This window comes from Martes martes (assembly GCF_963455335.1).
Source record: "Martes martes genome assembly, chromosome: 1".
Taxonomy (NCBI): Eukaryota; Metazoa; Chordata; class Mammalia; order Carnivora; family Mustelidae; genus Martes; species Martes martes.
Window position 1 is genome coordinate 185,315,312 of NC_137888.1, and position 23,792 is coordinate 185,339,103.

A 23,792-nucleotide genomic window follows, 5' to 3' on the forward strand; every position below is an offset into this window, starting at 1 on the left:
AAGAAAATGTAGAGTCGAGCATTCCTTTGGAGTTGTTATTTTTGTTGACATTCCAGGGAGGAGGTAAAAAAAAAAAAAAAAAAAAAAAATCCTCTCTGACATCTGTGCCGTTCCTCTCCTGGCCAGAGTTTCGAAGATTGCAGACTGAGCTCAAGAGAAGGCCAGGATCTTAAAGCAAATATGTAAATGTGGCTTCATTCTTGGTGAAGCTATGAATTCTGTTCGGGCCTTGGGGGAGGACCCATGAATGTGATTACATGGTGAGGGAAGGCCACAGAATTCATGTGGTTCTGACTTAGTCATTTTGGCTCCGAAAAGGAGAGGGTGGCGAGATGACCCAAAAGAGGGTTATGTGGGTGGGTGAAAATCACACAGACCGCCATGTTGTTGAATTAAGAACATTCTTTCTCTGTCTCTCTCTTTCCCTCCCTCCCTCTCTCTCTCCTTCTTTCTTTTCTTTCTCTTGGTTTGTTTTTTAAGCTTCCTACCAGGCAGCTCAAAGATCCAATTACGTTATACAATATCCCCGTGTCACAGATTCATTGCCCTCCTCTCCCAGATGTACGAAAGGTTAAGTGATTGTCCAAGGTCACTGGGTGTCTATTTCTCCAGCCACGGGGAAGAGGGGCCTTATTAATCAGAACTCACCGGGTGTGAATTTTCCAGAAGAGGTGTTTGCAGAAAAGTGAAAGAACTCGAGGGTTGCTGTTTTTCTTTCCAACCAGATGGCCTGAAGTGTTTCTTCTTATAGTTGTTGATTCACTCAGTCTTCTACTCAGCAAACATTTACCAAAGACCTGTTGCTATGGTGTTTAGAGCCCCATGCTTGGGTGAAAAAGACGCTATCTTTGCCCCTAAGAAGCTTACAGTCTATTGGAGATAAGAGTAAAAAATAAACAGATAATTGCCCCAAACTGTGACGAATGCTGTAAAAGCTGCACGTTTCCTACTAACTGTGTTGTATGGAAAGCCAGCGGTTGCACAAACGAGTATACACCAAAAATAGAGCTTCCGCTTCTGGATGTTAGCCTGGGACATAAAGAATAAAGCACATTCGACAAAGGAACTGTCCTCTCTACCTTTAAAATGGCGGGATGGCCTTCACTTTTGTCCAGACCCCTTGACAGCCCCTTCTCGTCATGGCTCTCACCATCTGTGTTTTTCTGCTTTCCATAGCACTGGTTACGGCGAGTGTTTGCTTAATGAACCTGAATCCAGATCCTATCCTTTGCCTCCCCAACTGCCAGGCCTCCTGTACAACGTGAATAAACAATGTGAATTGATTTTTGGACCAGGTTCTCAGGTGTGCCCATATATGGTAAGTGTTTGGGGGCCACTTCTGCCCCTGTCCATTGATTCTGGATGTTTTGAATCCACGGTTTCCCATGGGCTTCTCACTCTCACGTAAACCACGGGTCGCCAAGTGGAGAATGGTCCATTGACCATTAATGACCATAGACATAAGGATGATGACGATCAGCTGTGACAGCGCTCCCTGTTAAATGGCGCTTTACCTGCGCATTTTCACTTCTCTGTCGTGACGGCCCAAAAGGGAGATGTCATTATCATTTTCATTTTGCACGTGGGAAACTGAGGTTCAGAGAGGACAGGGTGACAGGGCCAGTAGTGGCATAGCTCGGCCCTTTCCTCTCCTAGGCTCCTTTCATCCCCACTGACTTGTCTGGATGACCTTTATAACAGGGACTCTTCTAGATTCGGTAAAGGTCATTCATGAGACAAACCTGTGTCCCTGTTGTAGCTTGTCAGGGCTGTGCCCTCTGACCCTGTGGAGCTTGAAATCATTTCTGGCAATAGGTAGCTTAACCGATGGGTGTGGGATATTTTAATGTGTATGTTGTGGGCACTTGGACCAATGATACCCAGTGGTTATCAGGAGGCAAATGGACAAAAATGTGCTTTTCTGAGGTACCCCATTCTCTTCCTTTGGGTGTCTGGTTGGTGGTTTTGGTGGGGAGAGACTTTGGAAATACCCGGGGAATTGCGAAGTACACTGATTCCATGGAAATAATAAAAATTTTTAAGTGAAACTCACCCCAGATTGTATTCCTTTCTGTGTTTCCCATGATAGCAAACATCACCCTTTTACCCCACCTGAAGTCCTGCAAGACGTAGAAATGTGTCCCATGGGCTGCTCTCTGTAGCCCTTGGAATATTTTATCATCATACGCAGAAAAAAATGTGTTTCTAACCTATGCTATCTTGTTGGCAAAACATTAGTTGAAAGCAACCCTTGCCTGCTTCCATATCATCTAATCACATTGTCACTGGCTTGTTGTTTAACCAAATTGAACAGATGCAGTGTAGACGACTCTGGTGCAATAATGTGGATGGAGTATGCCGGACTCAGCACACACCCTGGGCAGACGGGACCGAGTGTGAGCCCGGAAAGGCAAGTAGCACCCCTGTCCGTTCTTTGGTCTTGGGGTAGCAGAAATGGGCAAGATTTTAGCTGTCATTTTAGTCACCGTTGTTTAGAGTATACAACATAGTATGTTTCAGCATGTGTAATACTTTCTGGGGGTAGGAGGTTCAATTTTGCTTTCGAAAATTATGAGAACTTATATTATAGCATAATACTGATACAAGACACAGAGCAAGCATTATTGCCTCGATTTGGGAAACATCCTTTCTCTCATTTTAACATTCCTGCAATCCCAACACGCTTTTTGGTTTAACACGAGACAGTGTTTCTTTTTCTTCTCTTTGTCTGTTTTTGGGGCGGCAGTGGAAGGCTGGCTTTTAAGTTGATGGAGCATCTTAAAATCAAGGAAACACAGGGGCACCTGGGTGGCTCAGTCATCTGAGCCTCTGACTCTTGATTTTGGCTAAGGTCACGATCTCAGGGTTGTGGGATGGAGCCCCACGTTGGGCTCCACGCACAGCACAGGCTCTGTTTGAGATTCTCTCCCTCTCCTTCTGTCCCTCCCCCAGCTCATGCTCACTTGCTCTCTCTCTCTCTCAAATAAAATAAATAAAATTTCAAAAATCAAAGAAACACAGAAATACAGTGTACTTCCTTTGTTCACATCTGGGATACCAGGCTTTTTCCAGCCTGTGTTGGCCCTTTAAGGAGCTGTGATATCACCTGGGATATATGCAAATGTATGTTGTGAGTTGGTTATAATGGTTCCCACTTACTTGTTAATAACCAAAAATAAATAAATAAATAAATAAAAATCTGTTCCTTATACAGCCTGGAAATAACAATGCCCCACACACCTAGGAGTATGATGCGTACAAACTTCTGTACCTGGTATCCATCTAGAAACTAAAAAGTTGCTATATCATCATCATCATCATCCAAAACATTGGCTACTTAAAGTTTGAGATCTAAACCTGATTTTTTTTAATCCCTATGGCAAAGGGCATTCTTTCTCTCACCAGTTATGCTATCCCTGGGTTATATTCTGAGTGTGTTGACATCCTTACATGTATTTTTACTTTCTTCTCTCCTCCTCCCATTGTCCACTTCACTCACTTCTAATATCCTGTTCTTTTCTTGTTTGCCTCCACTTTGGAAGAATGAGGAGCACTCAGCATGTTTCTGTGGAAAGGGTCCTCAGAAGTGACCGACTTTAACTCTCCCTTCCCCAATTTTATAGAGCGGGAACAGAAATAGAAGTGACTGGTCCAAGGTCACTCCGCTCCTTAGGGCAGTGTCCCCACACTCCAGCCCCTCCCCACCCCATTTTCCTCCTTCGCTTTGTCTGAAGGGGCCACAGAGTCTCCTATAATGGCGGTACCTCAGGCCCACTGAGCTCCTTCATCTCCAGTGCTCAAGCAGGAGGACCAGTGACTTCCTTACCCATCTGCCTTGGTGATTGTAAAGTGACGTGAGCTGGAGGGTATGAATGTTATTTGAAAAATTATAAAGTTCCGTCCACAAAAAATTAAAAATGACAATAAAGCTGATTTTATACTTGACTTACTTGGTGACTAAATCAGCTTATGTTCTCACTTCTTGATGGCTAAGACCTCAGCAGTGGAGAATATAGCTTTGTCCAATAACAGACCAACCGAAGCTATGTATGACCACGGGCACTACAGCTTTTACACCTTTCATAAGCATAAGAAGAGATAGATGTCCTTAGCCAGGAAGAATTTTTCACTTTTTGTGGGACATTTAACTTAAGCGCTTTGATGGCCAGAAGATCATAGATTTGAGTGGGATTGTGGTTCTCAGGTTCCTTGGCAACCATTAAGCATTCATTTATTCTTACAAAATGACAATGTGGCCTCTGAGTCCTGCTTAAAGCACAGTGACCCAGACAGGTGCTAGCAGCTGATGTAAGATGACAACAGACTGTATACCTCATTGATAACTGGATTAGTTGGCTTGAGCCCGAGCCTGCCTACTCTATTACTTAAATTAATTCTCTTTGAGCTCAGAAAAATCACTGGGCTTGTGTTAAGGTTCTTCGCCAGTCTTCGCCCACCTACTAACTCTGTTTCTGATATATGTTATTGCTGGAAAAACCGTAACAAAGAGTTTTCGGTACCAGGATGAAGTGAATTATGTTCCGTGACATTGCGGCGGACAAGCTACCCACCTCGCAGTAGCAGTGCCGTATCCCAGTCATCCTGCAACACAAAAGAATTCGGGAGGAAGTCTGTTGTATCTTTCTAATCTTCTGTTTTTGTAACAGAAGCAGGAGATAAGGGATTGCAGGGTAATCTTATACCTGAGGGATGGGGAAATTTGGAGGTCTTTCAGAAGTCGTTTTCCATGTACGCCTGTGTTTGGCAAGAGTAAGAGACTTCAAGGCATTCCAAAGGGCAGGCTCAGGACCCTCAGAGAAGCAACTATGCGGAGAACATGATAGGTACGCGGGTAGTTCTGTTTTAGAAAAAGTGGCCAAGCCTAGCAGCTTTTATTAAAAATGCGGCCATATGTGTGTTTGTTTCCCTGAAGAGCATTTATGCATGTTGCAAACGCCGAAGATGGTGGATTTGTTGGCATAGAAATTCTTTGTGTGGTTTTTTGTTTTTGTTTTTGTTTTCATTTTGTTCTGGGTTTGTTTTTTTGGTTTTGGTTTTGTTTTTGTTTTTTGGAATTGACAGTAAAACCATATGCCTTTTCTCCAACCAATTCGGACTCCCTTTGCAGTGGGCTTAATTTTTTTTGTTTGTTTGTTTCTTTCTCTTCTTTCTGCCCTGCTCCCTCGGCAGTGATCTGTCTTGGGCCGCTGACACAATGTTATTTTGATGAATGACTCTAATTCTCTTTATTTTCTCCATTCTCTTGTTAAGCCCATTAACATTTCGTTTTAACCCCGTTCGTGAGTCTGAGGTTTGAAACTCTTGTTTTAAGCCTCCTTGGGACAAAATGGACCTCCAAGTCCCTCTTCCAAACTCCTAAAAAAGATGTGTTTAGGTAAAATACCATTTAAATGGTTCTAGACGCTTTTGGAAAAGGTTGACTATGGTTTGGCTTGGACTGTACCAGCTGCTTAGTGCTTTGTTACGATGTAGTGGCTATTCCAGCACGCAAGTATTGTTTATCGAATTTGCCTGCTAAAATAAGGTCATCTTGGTAAATATCTCCCAAAGAGCCCTGAGTTCCAGCCTCTGTCACTTCAGGCACTTCTCCTGTTCTTCTCAGCTCTTGTCATTCCCTTTCTACCTATCAGTGGCCATATCAGTAAGGAACATTTGATTTGCAGACCAGTTTTTAATTAGAAGTATAGGAATTTCTCATTACTTTGTCGGATTTATAAAATGTGTTTCTAGCGGGAAGATTTGAGGGCTGAATCTGAGGGTCATGTTCTGTGACTCCAATTGACTATTAGTTAGGAATTTTGTTTAGGTGAGACCCAATTATAGTAATGTAAACAAATTGGCTCTTTTCTTCTGACACACACACACAAAAAAAACTAGTCCCAAGCTAGGCAGGTTATGGGACTGTTGTGGCAGCTCCACAAATCTAATTTCTTCCTGTTCCATTATCATATGCAAATGGACTTTGTCCTCAAGGTCACAGAATGGCTGTAGCAACTCCAGCCATCAACTGGGAGTTCCAGGCAGAATGAAGCCAAGGGACAGGGGACAAAGGGGCAAAAAGACCTTCCTAGGAATATCAGCCAATGAAGTCTGCTGACATCTCTTTGACTACTCTTATCTGTACAAGGCTCTGGGAAAATAATATAGTCTATTTCCAAGGAGAACGGAGAGACTGGATATTGGGTGGACAACTCGGGAGTCTCAGCCTCACCTAACCATGTCATTAATCTTGCTTTTATTTTAATTTTTTCTTTGTTTATGTGCCAAAATCAGTGTCCCCACGTGCTCACAATTGAGAGGCAGCATGTGTCACAGTGAAGAGTGCACACTTGAGTCAGACTGTGTTTCGATCTCAGCTCTGCCCCTTACTGATATTTGGTATCAACCTGTCTGTGCCTCCATTTTCTTTTCAGTAGAAATGGGGGTTAAAAGAGTACCTATTTTATAGCATGCTAGGAGGACTAAGTTAATATATATCTATGCTTAGAACAGTGCCTGACCAATACTAAGAGCCGTGAGAATGTTTGCCAGTGTCCTACTGACTTTATTTAAGTCAGGTCCCCTATGTGTTTCGCTGTATACTAGGTACTTCAGATGTGCTGTGTCTCGTGTTCTACTCAAGACAACTTTGGCAGGTTGGTCTCCATATTTTAGGAACACTGTAGGAACAGTCAGGGACTTACCTAAGGTCACAGAGTTAGTCTGTGGGAGAGGTCTGGCTCCCCACTAGACCACTGGCCTGCCAAGCTTTGGCCTTCCAAGACCTCTGCTGTCCAGTATGGCAGCCAGCAGCTACAAGTGCCTAGTGAGCCCTTCACATGTCAGTCTGAACCAAGATCTTAAGTGAAAATACACACCAGGTGTTAAAGACCTAGTATGAAAAAAAAATGTAAAAAAAAACCAAAAAACCCATAATTTTATATTGATTCCATACAGAAATAATAATGTTCAGCTATTTTGAGCTAAATAAAAGGTATTAAAATTCATTTCAGCTTTCCTTTTACTTGTTTTAATGTGGCTTCTAAACATTTAAAGTAAATTTTAAAACATGTGGCTTCTGGCACGTTCTCGTTGGATGGCGGAGCTGCAGACCAGGCTATCTCTCTCGTTTGTTTTTATGTGCATATGTTCCAATAAATGTTCACGACCCCCGTAAAGACCATTGTGAAGAGGATGTCCGAGAGTGATGTCATCCCCTCTCCCTCTGCCCACATTTCTTGGGCATGGAGGTGCCCAGGATCTTTGAATGCAGAACCTTTTAAGCCTCAGCCACACAGCCCAGGGACAGACAGGGGACATCCTCAGACACCCCAGTAGAATCGTTGCAAGAGAGGACACTACAAAACAGAGAAAGCTTAATTGTTCACCGAGCCTTCTGTGTGGCTGCCCCTTGAGTCGGGGACCTTCGCCTGTGCCTTACTTGTCGTCCGCTTTCCCAGCACGCTCCCCCGCCCCCGGCCGCTGTGGGTCTGCCTCTGCCTGTGGCCTCCCTGCAGATAAATCACGGCAGCCGGCCATCACCAGCTCCACTTGAGAGATCTGAGCGAGCCGCGGGGCGTCACCTCCTGCCGCCCCTGCCTCCACTCCGCCTTTGTCCGCTGCTCAGTGACCTCGGCTTTGTGTCAGGGCCTCACACCCCAACAATGGCAGAGGGTTGAAATGGGCTTCTCGAATCCCTTGTCCTGCTGAGGAGTTTTATTCTGTTTTGTTTTGTCTTAAGCATCATGGCCTTCTTCCTGCTGTAGGCTGGAGACTCTGAAGCCATGAGTCACAAAAAAGCCATAAAGTTTAGGGCTGTCTGTAATATGTCCATTTTGCTCTCCTCTCATCCTGTGTGCTTTGGTGAAGTGAGTTTATGGGAATCATGTAACTTGCTTTTTTTTTTTTTTTTCCTCTCCCACCTAATTAAAATTGGCTTTTCAAATCCGCGGGGAGCAATAAAATATATTTTACCGGGCTCCCAGCGTCTCTGAGCCTTCTTAATGGAGATACGCTCTACAAATCCAGGAACTCGTGTTGGCCCCATCTACAACCAGTCTGCCCACTTCCTCTCCTCATTTTTTCCAAGTAGACTAATTGGGCACTTCGAAGCCGGCTACCGGGGTTAGCCTGACTGCCTGGAGCCAGCCACTCATGGGCTCATTTCAGTCAAGCAAGCGGTAAATGAAGACAGGACCTAAAATCCTTAAGTACGAGACGAAAACCCCTACTGTTTCCATTATTCATGTAGAATGTGGCCATATAATGATGAAAATCCCTACTGCTTCCATTATTCATATAGAAAATGGCAGCATTTCAAACCAGCACAGGGTGGGGTTGGGAGGTGGAATGAAGTATGGTATGTACTCAAAAGGGTAGTGGGTTCTACGATGTCTCCAGCACCAAGCTCTCCCTCACTGTTCCCCTTATTAAATACAGCACTGCAAGTTTGGATTTTGTGTCCCCAAAGAAATGGAGGCCCCCGTGACTGATGGATCCTGGGGAAGTTGGAGTCCCTTTGGAACCTGCTCAAGAACGTGTGGAGGGGGCATCAAAACTGCTGTTCGGGAGTGCAACAGACCAGAGTAAGTCCTAGAAATTCTTGCTGTTGTTTTATTGGCATAGCATGAGTGACGCATTCCAGAAGGGAATGATGTAGCTGGGGGCAGATGGAGAGCTCCTTCCCCCTTCAAGAGGGAGTGGATTTCTAGGGTTGCTTAGACCAGTAATCGCCGATCTCTTTCTTCCCAGGCACTGTCCTCTGTAGTACACTTTCTCCCATGATCCTGTCTATCTACCTTGGGACGCCTGGGTGGCTCAGTGGGTTAAGCATCTGCCTTCGGCTCAGGTCGTGATCTCAGGGTCCTGGGATGGAGTTCCGTGTCAGGCTCCCTGTTTCTCCGTCTGCCTCTGCCTACCGCTCCCCCTGCGTGGGCGCTCGTTCTCTCTCTCTCTCTCTCTCTCTCTCTGACAAATAAATAAATAAAATCTTAAAAACAAAAACAAAAACAAAAGTTCTGTCTACCAAGCAGTAGGTGCTGTTGTATCCGTTGGCCTGTTTAATGGTTTGACATCAGGCATATCTCACTGCCTGCTGAGCTCGGTATAGCTGGCTAACAAAGGGAACAGATGGGTTGTCCCAAGGAAAGGAAGAAATTGGACATTCCTGTCCAGATTGTAGGTAGCTTGTTGCCTTTGCAGTTTCGCTACCAGAATGCCTCAAAGGGCACGCAGACCCCTTGGGTGGTGGTAGCAGAGGCTGAGTGACTGGATCCCCCAAGGCAGGAGTTCGTTTTGGATCAAGGTAGGTGTCTTACAGGTGCGACCCTGACAGTGTACAGACTGGGAGTGCCTGGCTTTTAGGGGGTAATTCTTATTAAATTAAAGACCGTGGCTGTCTTTACCAGCCTAGCCTTTAGTACGTGTTCAAATGAAGTTGATGGGGTTTTTTTCCCAGCCTCTATCACAGAAAGAGTGTGTGTTTATAAGGAGATTTAAGAAACCATATTTTTATCATAAGGAATGACATCAAATTTTATTTGGATCTAAGGTGCATCAAAATCTAAAGGAACAGAAGGTCATAGGTGGTATTATTGTCATTGAACCTCTATAGGCCAGAGAACCAAGGAGTCCTCCTAGAATCGGGATAGCCAATAACCATATCGAAGACCCAGTTGTTTGGGTGTTATGTAAAGTGATTTCATGCGCAGGACTCATTTATGAGTCCACATGAGGGGTAGCAGACTGAATTGGGGACAGACACAAGCAGGTAAGACCAGGGAGTGGGTTGGTACAGTGTAATAGGGTTGTCCTACAGGGTAGTAGAGACTAAGTACAGGGCACAACTCAGATCCAGCTGCTTGTTCACAGGCAGGAAGAGGGCCTAGTGTTGCCAGAGCTTCAAGATTTTTTATGAGAAAAAATATGAATCATGTTAAACAAAAAAGAACATAGCTTTAGGCCGTTGTTGCAAGCCCCAACCTGATAAATACTCATTAGTACAAATCACAGATGATGATCTATTTATTTTCATGTACTTTTGCTCACAGTCCAACATTTGTCTCATGTTTACATGGTATTAGCCTCTACAAAGACAGTTCAAGAGCTAGAAAACATAGACTCTAGTCTCTCACTATGAGTATAAACACAAAACATTAGATTATTAGTAGAGTCTGTATTTTGTATCGGTTTAACGGTAGTTAACCAATTTTGTATTGGTTTAAACGGTAGTATAAATATAGTGCGTGCTTTCAAAAAATCCAGACACAAAACTACACGATAAAAAAATTTCTGTCATCATTGTTCCTATTTCCCACCTACACCCTGCAAGGAAATAACCAGGGAAAAATGATTGGATAGTATCACTTTGGACTTTGAAAAAAGATTTGTCGTGTAATATGTAGTATATGAAATAAGTATTCTGTAATATGAAATGAGGATCATACTATATATAGTTTTCCACAACTTGCTTTTTAAAGTCCATTATAAATCCTAACTGTATTATTGAAGCATTAAAATAAAGCATTTCAGGGGCACCTGGGTGGCTCAGTGGGTTAAAGCCTCTGCCTTCGGCTCAGGTCGTGATCCCAGGGTCCTGGGATTGAGCTCTGCATTGGACTCTCTGCTCAGCAGGGAGCCTGCTTCCCTTCCTCTGTCTCTGCCTGCCTCTCTGCCTACTTGTGATCTCTGTCTGTCAAATAAATAAATAAAGTCTTTTAAAAAAAATAAAATAAAATAAAGCATTTTAAGCTAATAGCAAATATGACACACTTTTCAAAAATTAAAAACTGTTTGGTGGTACAGCGAGCCAAATTATTATTATTCCAGTGGGCTGTTATTGTCATGAGGATATGAATATTGCCAACAAGTGGACATTTTTGAAATTGTGACCCAAGAATACTTCATTCAGAAGAACTGTTTGTTTTTGTTTTTGTTTTTGTTTTTTTAAGTCTCAGAGTAGTTCTGGAGGTAATGTGAAAAGTGGAGAGAGATAAATCACTCCATAATTGGAAGGAGCCAGACAAAGAAAATCACCCAGTGTAAAGATCTCAGCAGGAAAGGATCGTGAGCTTCAAAGTGAAGCAAAGATCCTCACATTCAGAAGTTAGGAACTGATCATTAAAGACTTCAATTAGAGGTCCTTGTCCTTGCTGTTTGCTCTGGAAGGTTTTAAAAGAATACAATCCACCTAGTTGAGTGTCAGCACTGACATCATTTCATTAAAGCTCTTCCAAGTTATTTGCTTTTTGGGATGTCCCTGTGAATTGAGGAAGGAGTCTGCCTCACAAAACCTTGAGTTCACAATGGCAGTGGCGGGGAAGTCCTTTGGACAAGAGAAAGGGACACAGGAAAGGGAAAATCAGATCCAAATCTCAGATTAAAAGCCTGTGCAGAGAAATTCACAGAGCAGATGGTTCGTTATGCAGAAGGCAGAAGGGATAGCTTCTGATTCTCAAGGAACTGGAGGGGAATGGTGTTCCCATCACTGGCAACCTGCCTCTTCCCAGTTTGAGGAACCTTTCTGGATATACTGTAGAGCCCCATTTTTAGCATCCAAGGTATGTTTATTAAGAACGCTGGATTTTTTTTTTTTACAGTATTCTTGCAATTCAAGGATGTATTTAGTATCCAAATACTTTATGCTGTATTTTTAGTTCCCCCCCCCCCCCAAAAGCATACAAGCTACAAAGGAGAAGGGGCCTTGGATTACGGTGTCCTAATGAGCCAGCTGTAGAAACCAGATGCTTTCTGATTTAGGTCAAATGGTTTTTGGTCTCAACCAGTATGCAGCGCTGCTGATTTGCCATCATGAGAATGGGGGCCCGACCATTTTGTCTTTAAATGTTTTATTTGTTTTTTAATCCCGTTTATGACCCATGCCTTACAGATAAGATGAGCATGTGTTCCGATCTGTAAAAACGGTCCCAGTTCACATCTGTTGTCAGGAGAAGTTACTAATAGCTACCCTTTACTTTCGCTAGTGTCCTGGATTGGGCAGTTAATTACATGATCATCCGATCTGTGAGAAACACATAATACAGTAAGATCTAAAATCAGAGCCACCAAAAACATAGGAGTACCAAAACAAGGCCGGCATTGCAATGAGAAGATGCATTATCAGGCCATTGGGCCCTATCCTTTTTATTTTGTGCTCTAAATTGACTCTGAGCTTGTTGGTGGCTAGAACAAAAGTTTATAGAATTTTTACAGGTCCGTCAAAAATTTTAAAAACCATGCCAATTCTTTGGGAGAGGCAAAGCTTTCCCTCTTCTGGTGCTTCTATTTTTCTTTTAAATTAGGAGGTAAGTTAAATTAAAAACTAATAAACCCTTATATTTGAGAAGAAAATTGTGAACTAGAGATTTTCACACTTAAGCTTTTACCACAGTAACTGCTAATTAAATCTGACTGCAAGGTAATAGACTTGTGTGTATTTCATCTAAGAAAACGAATCTCTAATTTGGCTGTAAAGAATTGCAGCAAAGTTTTCTTTTTCTTTTTTTGAAAGATTTTGTTTATTTATTTGACAGACAGAGAGATCACAAGTAGGCAGAGAGGCAGGCAGAGAGAGAGGAGGAAGCAGGCTCCCCACCCAGCAGAGAGCCCGATGCAGGGCTAGATCCCAGGACCCCAAGATCATGACCTGAGCCGAAGGCAGAGGCTTAACCCACTGAGCCACCCAGGCACCCCAGCAAAGTTTTCTTTTTGAGGCACTGAGTTGGGTGAGCTTATTTCAAAATTCAAGAATTGGTTGCTTTGGGAGAGCCATTAACTAAGGAATGAGTAAAGATATCCAGGCCCATACATCACTCCATTTGAAAGGATCATTAATGATCACAAGGACAGCCCTCTGGCTCATCCCATCTAATCCTTGAAGAGCTTTTCAACAACCTCTGCAGCTGGCCATTAGACCTCTTCTCAAACCCTCCATGCACAGGAAACACACTACCTTCTGAAGTTGCCTGTCCTATCACTAGAAATGCCTTCTTTGTGCTAACCCTAATCTGCCTGCTCCAATTCATTTTAAGTACAGATAGACATTGAGATTTCTGTTCAAACCCATTTGCAGACCAAAGTTTAGCTTTCCCTGAGGGTGGAATGCACCTGTGATGATCTTTGCAAAAATGCCTTTGTAGCTTTGGCCATGTAGTGTCATGAGTTTTCTTTGTATAGTAATAGACATGGTTGTGTAATGTGCACTTGAAGGAAAAATTCAGCTTGGCTGTGCTGAATATAGTTACTTTCATAGTAATTAATCTAGCAATTTCCACCTGTCCTTTCCACCCCTATTTGAAATGCAGTTTTTTAATAGTTGGAAAATATGATTAATATTTTTAAAGCTGCATTTCCTATAATTTTTATTATTTGTCTACATGGGGAAAATATTCCTACCCAGCCAAATTGTTAAATTGCAACATGATCTGAATTAAAAAAAAAAAACAAACAACAACTATAACGTGAATTTTTTCCACACTAAAAGGTAAATTCAGTTGGCTACAGCCTTCTCCATAACACAGCCCTTGCAAATCAGGCAGAGATGTTTTGGGATAAAAGAAAAACCATGTATTTTGAAAGGGCAAATTTGTGTTCATTAATAAAGTATAATCTGTCTTTATATAAGAAGCGAATAAAGTCACAGAAGGAGTCCTGATATGGAAAGAAGTCTATCTTAAGAGAGGCAGCATAGGAAAGATCCCAGATCACAAGCTTTGGGTCAGGGAGACCTATGCTGGTCTCCCAGCCATCAATTCTCACTTAATGGGCCTGTCACCTGACCAGGTTACTTAATATTTCTGAACCCCATTAACAAACTTCAGGAACAAGGATGCCACTACCTACCTCAGCATGGCTGGGCACAGTCACACAAAGTGGCATGGGGCCTTGCACATAAGAGTGGCTCAGGGGTGGGCACACCTTTACTGTAAAGGAATATTTTTCCATAAAATAACTCAGTAAATATTTCAGACTTGCAGATCACAGGACCTCCAACCCAACTCTGCAACCTTGCGGGTATAGTGGGAAATGTACACGGGCCATGTGGAGTGAGCCGGTGTGGCTGTATGCCAATTAAACCTCGTTTATGGACATGGAACTTTGAATTTCATATAATCCTATGTGTCTCAAAATACATGTTTTATTTTTTCTTAATTTTTGAAAATGTAAAAACCATTGCTACCTCACAGCTGTGTAAGAACAGACAGGGGGCAGGGTTTGGTCCTCAGGCTGTAGTGGCAGTCCCTTGTAATACCTACACGTTTCCTGTGTGGCAGGCCTTATTCCTGTACTTGGAATGGATTAACCCAGCTGACCCTCACCCACCCTGATGAAGTAGATCTTAGCGCTGTCTCCCTTTTGCAACTGGGGAAACTGAGTCTCAGAGAGATTCAGCTACTTACCTAATGATGACACCATTATTAAGAGGCAGGCCTGGGATTCAAACCCTCCGTTTCCAGAGTCCTTATTGATGACCGTCCACGATACAGCCTCTCCCATGGAAAGTTTTCTCTGTGTTGTCTGTGAAAAATGTCACTTGTAAAAGGAAATCACTGAATGCCATTTTCCACTTGATAGTGTGCAAAAGTGAGCCAAGGTGGGGAATGTTGCCTTCCTAAGGGAAGCCGTCTCTAAGGGTTTCTGATTTGAAGTCCAAGGAACTGCTGCATTGGGGCGATTTCAAGAGTGAGTTAAGACTTCTTGTGTAAGAGAGCCAAAAGAAAAAAATCAACTGTGGAGAATTTCATTTCAAAAAGGCAAATAAATAAGTAATCAATTCTCCATCATTAGTTGGGCCCTTTAGAAAGGTTCCGCAAAGAGCATTTCAATCTGTGGAAAAACGGAAGAGGTCTTCCTTGTAGCACATTTAAGGCAAGTTTCACCTGAACGGGTATATGGGCCTGATCTTTTATTCACGTGTAATCTGTGATATTTTATACATGAGACTAGAGTGTCTTGGTACTTAGAGAAGAGCTTGGAATCCAGGAAACCAAGGCTGTATCTCTAAATGGCACCAAAAAAGAAAAAAGAAAAAAAAAAAAAAACCCACAACTCTGGACCATTGTTCCCGGATAATGGAACAAGAGAGTACAGACAAAGAAAGAACCTGGGAAGCTTGGAATTCTAGTCCTATCCCAGCTCGCTTATTAGCTGTGTGGACCATGGCAAAGGCCTTGACTTCTCTGAACCTCCTGTCTATGTCTGCCTTACCCCAGGGCAAGACATGAGTGTGAGTTAGTGAGTTGAGTGCACCAGGCAGCTATAAGACACACCGACTTAGTTGTGTTTCATGGAGAAACAATCAGACATAGATAGTGGGAGGTTACATGTCATTTTGTATCCCTAGTTACAGTTTTCTTCATGATAAATAACAGTACTTATCAGACTGCTTACTAAGCTTCTCGGATTCCTAATGCACTTTTCAGGTGCACAGTGTCCTCTGTTTCGCATGTGCAGGATGGCGCTCAGAGAGGCCCGATGGCAGACGCAGAGGCGTCCAGTGTGTAGCTACAAGGCCCATGTTCTTGCCTTAGTTTGCACATCATTGATCTAGGGAGCACACTGCAGCAGTGTCACAACCAGTGCCCCCTGGGCACTCTGCAGAAGCATTGAGACCTGCCCCGTATCTTAGTACAAGTTCAGTGCTCAAAGCAAGCTGCTCCGTCGGACCAGATTAGACTGAGAGTGCTGACGTATTAACCTCGTAGCTAACCTCTTCAGCATCTACCGTGTGTGCTCATGGTAGGGAAGGGGCAACTGATGTTCAGAGAGGCTGAGAACTTCATCTAAGGTCACACAAGGAGGAGAGAGTCGAGACTGGAGCCCAGCTCCAGCTCCAAAGCCTTATCTGTCCTGCTGGACTGGCTCTCATTCCATACTTTCATGAGCATGGAGATATGTCCCATTCCCCAAGCCCTGGTTTAACAAAACAAAGTGTAGGGTCCCAGGGACTCTGAAAGCTTCATTTTAAAGAAGGAGAGTGGAAAACTTTCTTTCAGAGATGTCCTAGGGTAACTGTGAAATCCAAGCTGCCCCAGCCTTGGGTGGATGAGCCCAGCTTCCTCTGATTCTGTGATCGTCCCGTTTCCATGATGAATTTGGCAAGCTGTGGACCACTAGGAGAGGTGTCGTATAATTGACTCACTGGGTCCCATCTGGAAAATACACGTACATTTGAATTTCTTATACTTGGGGGTTGCATGCCGAGATGGAATTTGCAGTGTGAGGCTGGGCAGGCAGACCACGTACTCCCATCACACCAAAGTTAATGAGACCCAGTAGGCTTTTCCTGCTTCTCCTGTTAGGTTAGTCCGAATATGGGGATGTTCTCTATATTCCGTCTCATTTGTAAAACAAAGAAAAGTAATGGTTGTTGGTGGGGAGAAAGAGAGAGAGAGGAGGGACAGAATGAATGGAAATAGAATAGCACAAATGTGAGTCTGGTCTCCAGCGAGAATATCATGTTACATGAAGCAGACGGGGAGCATGCCAGCTATTCCTGTGTACCTTTTACTTTCCACATTTTGAAAACCAGAGGACTGGATTTTTGGGAGAAAGAGGGCAGATCCTTGCCTGATAGATCCCAGGCTTTGTATTTCCAGCTCTAATATTCCATCCCCAAGACAGCCTCACCCGATGGCGCCTTCCCAGTTTGACAGATGGAGGGGCGGAGGTTTACAGAGGTGGGGTGACTTGCCCAAGGTCATATACTTAATGGCGTGAAGGCAGAAAGCAAACCCGGATTGCAGAGTCTTTGTCCTGACTGTCCTGGCCTCTGTCGTCAGCCACTTCCCTAGAAGACAGGAAGCCACGGAGGAGAGAGTGATGTGGGGAGAAATGCCTTGTGATCCAGCACGTGTGTGCTTTCCCTTTCTTTCCCCAGGCCGAAAAACGGTGGCAAGTACTGTGTAGGGCGTAGAATGAAGTTCAAGTCGTGTAACACAGAGCCATGTCTCAAGCAGAAGCGAGACTTCCGAGAGGAGCAGTGCGCTCACTTTGACGGCAAACATTTTAACATCAACGGTCTGCTTCCCAGCGTGCGCTGGGTCCCCAAATACAGTGGAAGTAAGCGTGTCCGGGGTGGGGGGTGTCCGCGGACGGTGGGCAAGCTGGCGCGGGGTCTGGGCCCAGAAGTCACGCTGCGCCGTGTGTTTCCTCTCCAGTTCTGATGAAGGACCGTTGCAAGCTGTTCTGCCGGGTGGCCGGGAACACAGCCTACTATCAGCTGCGGGACAGGGTGGTGGACGGGACCCCGTGTGGCCAGGACACCAGTGATATCTGTGTCCAGGGCCTCTGCCGGGTAAGTCCCGGATGGTGTTTTCTTGACTGTGCTGTCCTGCTGCCACGCTGTGGTCTGTGGCTTCTTTGATAGAGCCAGCAGCGGCTAATATCTGTGCACTGTCTCCAGGGAAGTGGTTTTCAAAGTGTGTTCCCCGGGGCAGCATCAACAATGGCATCGCTTGATGCTGTCGCCCAACTGTGAGAACCAGCGTTCTGCATTTTTCAGACATTCTCAAGCTCCATGAAGGTCTGCACCAAACCTCCCCGTGAAAGTGTATTATAATAATCTGTGTATACACACCCTCCTTTACTGTAACCTTGGCGCTTAAGGTTAAACCCAAATGCTTTCCTACAGCAGGTTTTCTAGAAGAGCTCTGCTCCAGAGAGATGTCGAGAGGGATCACACTCTAGTCGGGCCTCAGTCGGGTTTCTCATTCTGATTTCAAGCACGAAAGCTTCTACCTGAGACACGCCTGTTAATCACTCTCAGAAGGGAAATCGAGAAACTTCTGGCAGAGTAAAGCATCCATGCTGTGATTTCTAGAGGGCTTGATACCATTTCATTGCTCTCACCCATCAGAAAACGTTCTTAAACGTAGCCAGGCTTTGAGATAGCTTATTTGATCCTTGCATGGAGTCCAGGAAAATGGGAATCCCAGTCAGTGGGATTTGATGGGAAGAGCCCCCAGGAACTTCCCCCACGTTCCGACTCACAATGACAGCGCTCATTTCCTCATTAGTCTGTTCATAGCAAAACATCGAGCTTCTCCTCAAAGGCTAGTTTCTACAAGTGGACAGCGTGGACAAGAATGTGAACTCTGTCCTGGTGTTCTGGTCGTTGCTGGTGTCCTTTGCAGACCTCTGTCAACATGGCTGCATTACATTAAGAAGTGGAGAAATTCCAGAAGCCGCTTGGAGCCTCGGGCCTTACATGGTGGCAGCCTGGAATCCTGCTTTATCCCCCATTCGTAGCCAGTATTTAAACACAGGGGATTTCACATGAAATCCCATTTTCCAGATTCTCTTGAAAGATATGTCAACATAGGGTTCCTATTTCTTCACGGCCACCGGAGTCTAGAGTGGAGATGTCAGCTCTCTAATAGGATACAGCCCCCCATTCCTGAACAATTCTTTTCATTTATCCCACTTATTTGTAGACTTATACTTCTCAAGCTTGATTTCTCTTCAACATTTTATTTTCAAGTAATCTCAACATCCAACACGGGACTCGAACTTACAGCCTTGAGATCAAGGGTCACACATTCTACCTGAGCCAGCCAGGCGCCCCATACTTCTCAAACTTTAATTGTAGATGAAGCAGATAAGCATCTTGCTAACATGCCAGAACCCACCCCCACCCCACCCAGTGGATCTGGGTAGAGCCCGAGATTGTGCATTCCTAACAGCCTCAGGGATGCTTAAGGCTGCCAGTCCAAGGACCACGTTTTCCGTACCAGGGCTATACATAATTTGAATTCTCAACCTTTGCAACTTTAAAAAGACTTCCTTGTCATTTGTGAATGCCTAATTCAAAGAACCATGCTAACTACCATGTCATAATGTTTTATAATTTTTGTATTTTTACAATACTTACCGTTTATTTCAAACGTTTCTTTTTAAAAGCAAGCTGGATGTGATCACATTTTAAATTCCAAAGCCCGGAGAGATAAATGTGGAGTTTGTGGTGGCGATAATTCTTCATGCAAAACAGTGGCAGGAACATTTAATACAGTACATTATGGTAAGAATCTGTTCCTAAAGAACCAGGAGACGGAAAATGGTCAAAGTTTAAAAATTGTTAACCACAGGTAATAGGTCAAAGTATTCACGTCAGGCATAAAATCAGTCTTGTTAAGGTACGTTACCCGTCTGGCTAGAAGACACTTAATAGTAAGAATTGTTAATGCATTCCTTGGTTGCCCGCCTTTAATTCCATACTTAAGAGAAACTGAACTGTGTTGTGGAATACTGAATTGTGGCTAAATTCTTTTCAGGTTACAATACTGTGGTCCGAATCCCAGCAGGTGCTACCAATATTGATGTGAGGCAGCATAGCTTCTCAGGGAAATCTGAGGACGATAACTACTTAGGTAAGATGACACATCTCCTGCCATTGGTGGGGATTCTGCTTCTCTGGGGCTGTTGGCAGATGTTCCTTCCTTCCCTCTTGTGCACACGGAGAGCCGTTGGGTGTCATGTACTTTCGTACTAGTAGTTGATCTTGAAATTCATTCTTTTATATCCCCCCCTTGTGTATAACCTCAGAGTATTATTGGAAGAGTCGTGTAGTTATCCAAGTCCATGTCAGGGGTTATTCTGGATCATAATAAATGGGAAGCCCCACATCAGATTCTGAAAGCACTTACCATGTAAGTTCAGCATAAAAATCATTGTTGTCTTTGAGTCTTCAAAAATAACAATAACAACAGCAATCTGTCCTGTGGGTAACTGGCTAGCAAAATTTTTTTTTTGTTAAGATTTTATTTATTTGTTTGACACAGAGAGAGATCACATGCAGGCAGAGAGGCAGGCACAGAGAGAGGGGGAAGCAGGCTCCCCACTGAGCAGAGAGCCCAACACAGGGCTCGATCCCAGGACCTGAGACCAGGACCCGAGCCAAAGGCAGAGGCTCAACCCACTGAGCCACCCAGGCGCCCCTAGCAAATATTTTATTAAAGATATTACTTGCCCTAATTTCTGTGGTTCCAGTTCTAACCAATAACTGACCACCGGTGGATTTATTCAACATTTCATTATGCCTGCTTGTTCCAAAATGTTCTAGGGTGGCAAGTTATTCTCATGCCATGGCTAGAATGGCCTACCTTGTTACTTTGTGGATTCTTCACCCTTGTCTCATGTCCAGGCACATGATTAATTCCTATCTGTCCTTCTGTTTAAACCACAACGCACCGTCAACCCTGTGTTCATTTCAGTAGTTGGCCCAGCCGAGTTCCACATCAACTTATCCTTCTGTAAACCACTGTGATTATGAAATTTCCCAAGCGTTTTTAATTAAAAGAAAGACAAAGGGAGTGGGGTCATGACTGAAGGGATTCAGCTGGTCACCTTGCACAACCAGACTCCTCCTAGCCATAGAGAGCAGCACGGCTTGCCCTCTGATCTAGAAGATCTCACAGCAGTCTAACTGGGTGGTGACTTTTTAAAAGAAATGAATGTACTTGTCCTCTTATAGTGTCCAGACAAGAAAGGTATTTGTGCATCTGAATTCAGCCTCTGTAGAGGCTCTCTGTGCACATTTGAACACAATGAACTAGTCCGTGAGTCTTCGTTGAATCAGATTAGAATCAGAATCTGTATTTTGGAATGTCTACATGAAATCCTTGATAGCTAGACAATGATCCTTTAGCCTGGCATGCTGATCAAGTATAATACATACACATGACTTCATTTTAGCATTTTCTGCAGTACGCCATTATTCACTCATTCACTTCTTGAATATGGGCCAGACACTCTTCTGGGTACAATGAGCAGAACAAAAATAAGTAAGTTAAAAATCACTCTCTTCTTAGAACATACTTTTTGGTGCTAGGAGAGAGATAGTAAGTGATAAGTTAATAGGTCAGCCAACTGTATACTGTTAGAAGTCAGTAAATGGCTATCAGAAAATAGAACATCATAAGGGAAACTGGAATACTGAGGGTGAGTTGGGAACAGTGGAGCTGAAGTGTTTGAATTGTGGCAAGAGGAAATGGGTTGATTGGGGGAAGAGCATTCCAGGCAGAGGGAAAGGCCAGTGCAAAATCCTTGAAGTAGGAGCATGTCTGGATTATTCCAAGAATAGGGGGAGGCCCGTGTGGCTGCAGCTACATCAGCACAGAGGAGAGTTCTAGACGAGGCTGGTCATGCATTAGGAGTAGATCACATAGGGCCATAGAAGCGTTGAAAAGACTTGCTTGTCTCTGGGAGACAAGGGGAGCTATTGAAGATTTTGAGCCGAGGAATGATAGGATATCATCGCATTTGTATTTTCAAAGGAGCACTTTGGCTGTTAGATGGAAGAAGGGCGCAGAGTAGATGCAGGAGGACTGGTTAGAAATTATTGCAGTAATCCATGGGAAAGAGGCTGGTGGCTTAGTCCCAAGTAGGGGCAGTGGAGGTGACAGTACATGGTCAAAATCTGGGTATTTTTTGAGGGTTGGGTCATCGTGATTTGTTGATAGATTGAATATGGTATGTGAGAGAAAGGAAGAAGTCAGGGGTGACTCCAAGATTTCTACCTGAGCCCCTAAGAAGATGGGGCTGCTGTGAACTGAGATGAGACAGTTTGTTCCTTATTTATCCATGTGGCCACTAGTGTCTTTTTTTTTTTTTAAGATTTTATTTATTTGAGAGAGAGAGAGAGTGCACAAGTGGAGGGGAGGAGCAGAAGGAGAGGCAGAAGCAGGCTCTCCACTGAGCAAGGAACCCAATGAGGGGCTCCATTCCAGGACCCCGAGATCATGACCTGAGCCAAAGACAGATGCTTAACCGACTGAGCCACCCAGGCGCCCCATTGTCTTAAGGTCAGAGGCTATGTCTTTATATCGTTAGCTCTTGATATAAAGCCTACACGTATATGCGCTAAGTAAATAATTGCTCACCTGTTGAATAGTCACTGCTCATGTTCTCTTTACTGAGGATTTACTATGTCCTTAATGGGGATTGGATTACCATGGAAATATACAGAATAGTCCTTTCTTTGAAAGGCCACAGAATCCTACTTGGAATCATTTACTCAGTAGCTGGATCAGATTTTCCCTACCCTAAATATCCAAATGGGTGGTGACTTTGTAAAAGAATTAATGGAGTTCTTGAGGGCCCTTTTCAAAATTACTTTTTGGGACTCCCACATTTCCCATTCCACCACTGAGCAAAACGGGTCAGGCGTTTTTCTGCGTGCACTGGCTTATAAATTTAAACATGTGGCTGCTGCTGTGGCCTTACTGCTTCCTAATTAAATCCAGCAGCATTGCATGCAACCTCCTTTATTAATTAATTTCCTGGAAGCCAAAAGCCATGTTGACCTGCTTCTTTCTTCTTGAAAGGGAGAGGGATGCTTCTCTCTTCTGCCCCTTCTTGGAAAAATCTCTTTTCAAGTAGTGGCCTCAGTTCAATTAACTTCATCAACCAGGCGAGGTACCTGAATTAGGCAGGGCCTCCTGATAACCTTTTATTCCTCACAGGAGGTTTCTTAATCTCTTTGTCAAGATTGAAAGAAAAATTAAAGATTTGTCATCTGGGAGAGGGAGTCTGGGGCAGTCATGGCCCTTTAGTGGAATATTATGGTAAAGTCACCTGTTGGCAAAAGAACAAGTCTCTGGAAACAAATGCAGAGTGGGCAAGCATAGATGGCCAGTCACAGTTCACTGAGTGTGAAGGTCAAGACCTCAGGGCCTTTGAACCTTACACTGGCTTCTTAACGAGTGAGGAAGAACATGACATCATCAAATCCGAGGTGCGTAAACATTTACTCTTGGCTTGAAGGAGCGGCCGAAAATGCTCTAAGAAGGTTTTCACACCCACAGCCGTTCTGTTGCTAAGGCACCTTCATCCTTATCCCTCCCGTTTTTTTTTAAAGGCCAGTCAAGCCACACTCTTTCCACAGGTGCTGGTGAGGGAGGAATTTCCAGGAGGGAGGGCTGTTGTAGAAACCCAGCTCTGATGGGTGAAATGGGGGGGAAACCAACCCAGGAAATTAGCTCCCCTAATCGCATTAGTGGAAGGTTGGGCAGTAGACGGTCGTTTGCAGGAAACTATTTGTTTCACAAGGTACCGAAGCAGAAAGCCTCCCTGTCAAAGGCCGTCGTTTCACACAGGCCGCTCCCTCCTGTCGGGTTAAAGCCAAGTCGCACCCAGAGCCACCATGTTCGCGGTTGAGGAGAAAAAAAAAGATCCATTTCTGTGATACTTCTTTGTCTCCAGTGCACGTAGCTCTTGATTAATTGTGGCAGCGGGAGGACAGGAGTCAGTTCAGTTTGGGATAAATCACGAAATTCATTTCCTCTGACCATTCCTTTCTCCTTCCCTCCCCACCATCTACCGGGAGAGGGAGCATGCAGAGAAGGGTGAGACGCCCCAGTGGGCATAAGTTCGAGAGGAAGCCAGGAGAGGTGGGGAAGGAGCCCCAGAATTAACCTACAGCAGACGACTGCTCTTTGAATGAGCACAAAACTGGATTATCCTGTGATTTACAGAGCAGGTCTTGTGACATCTCATTTCCCCCATTTTGGTGAGACGTCAGCTGGGTAGCTAGCATGCGACCTCACTTGAAAGAACTGGATGATTGTGTCGGCAGCATGTCCGGCGGTCACCATGTGAGTGACCCACATTAGGAGGCAGCCTCAGGATGTCTGAGGGGCCTCGGAAACAACCTCCCCTCCAACCAGTGACCCATTGAAAGTCCGGCCTCTCGCATGGCTGGTGGGTCTCACACTACAGCGGCCGTAGGGGAGACGAGGTTGTCAGAGCTTTACGCTGACAGCGAAACAGTTATTCGGCTGGAAGCGCTCTGGTCTCCT

The 23,792-nt window shown here is 44.2% G+C and overlaps 1 protein-coding gene across 1 annotated transcript in view; it reads left to right on the forward strand.

The window, feature by feature from the left end:
- ADAMTS9 (ADAM metallopeptidase with thrombospondin type 1 motif 9) overlaps positions 1 to 23,792 on the forward strand; it is a 163,929-nt gene that overhangs the window by 37,263 nt on the left and 102,874 nt on the right. The window contains exons 10-16 of the mRNA XM_080809055.1: positions 1,177 to 1,318; positions 2,315 to 2,410; positions 8,440 to 8,585; positions 16,877 to 17,058; positions 17,157 to 17,293; positions 18,898 to 19,015; positions 19,269 to 19,364. Of these exons, the coding sequence (XP_080665181.1) occupies positions 1,177 to 1,318; positions 2,315 to 2,410; positions 8,440 to 8,585; positions 16,877 to 17,058; positions 17,157 to 17,293; positions 18,898 to 19,015; positions 19,269 to 19,364 (917 nt within the window). The remainder of the gene's footprint in view (positions 1 to 1,176; positions 1,319 to 2,314; positions 2,411 to 8,439; positions 8,586 to 16,876; positions 17,059 to 17,156; positions 17,294 to 18,897; positions 19,016 to 19,268; positions 19,365 to 23,792) is intronic.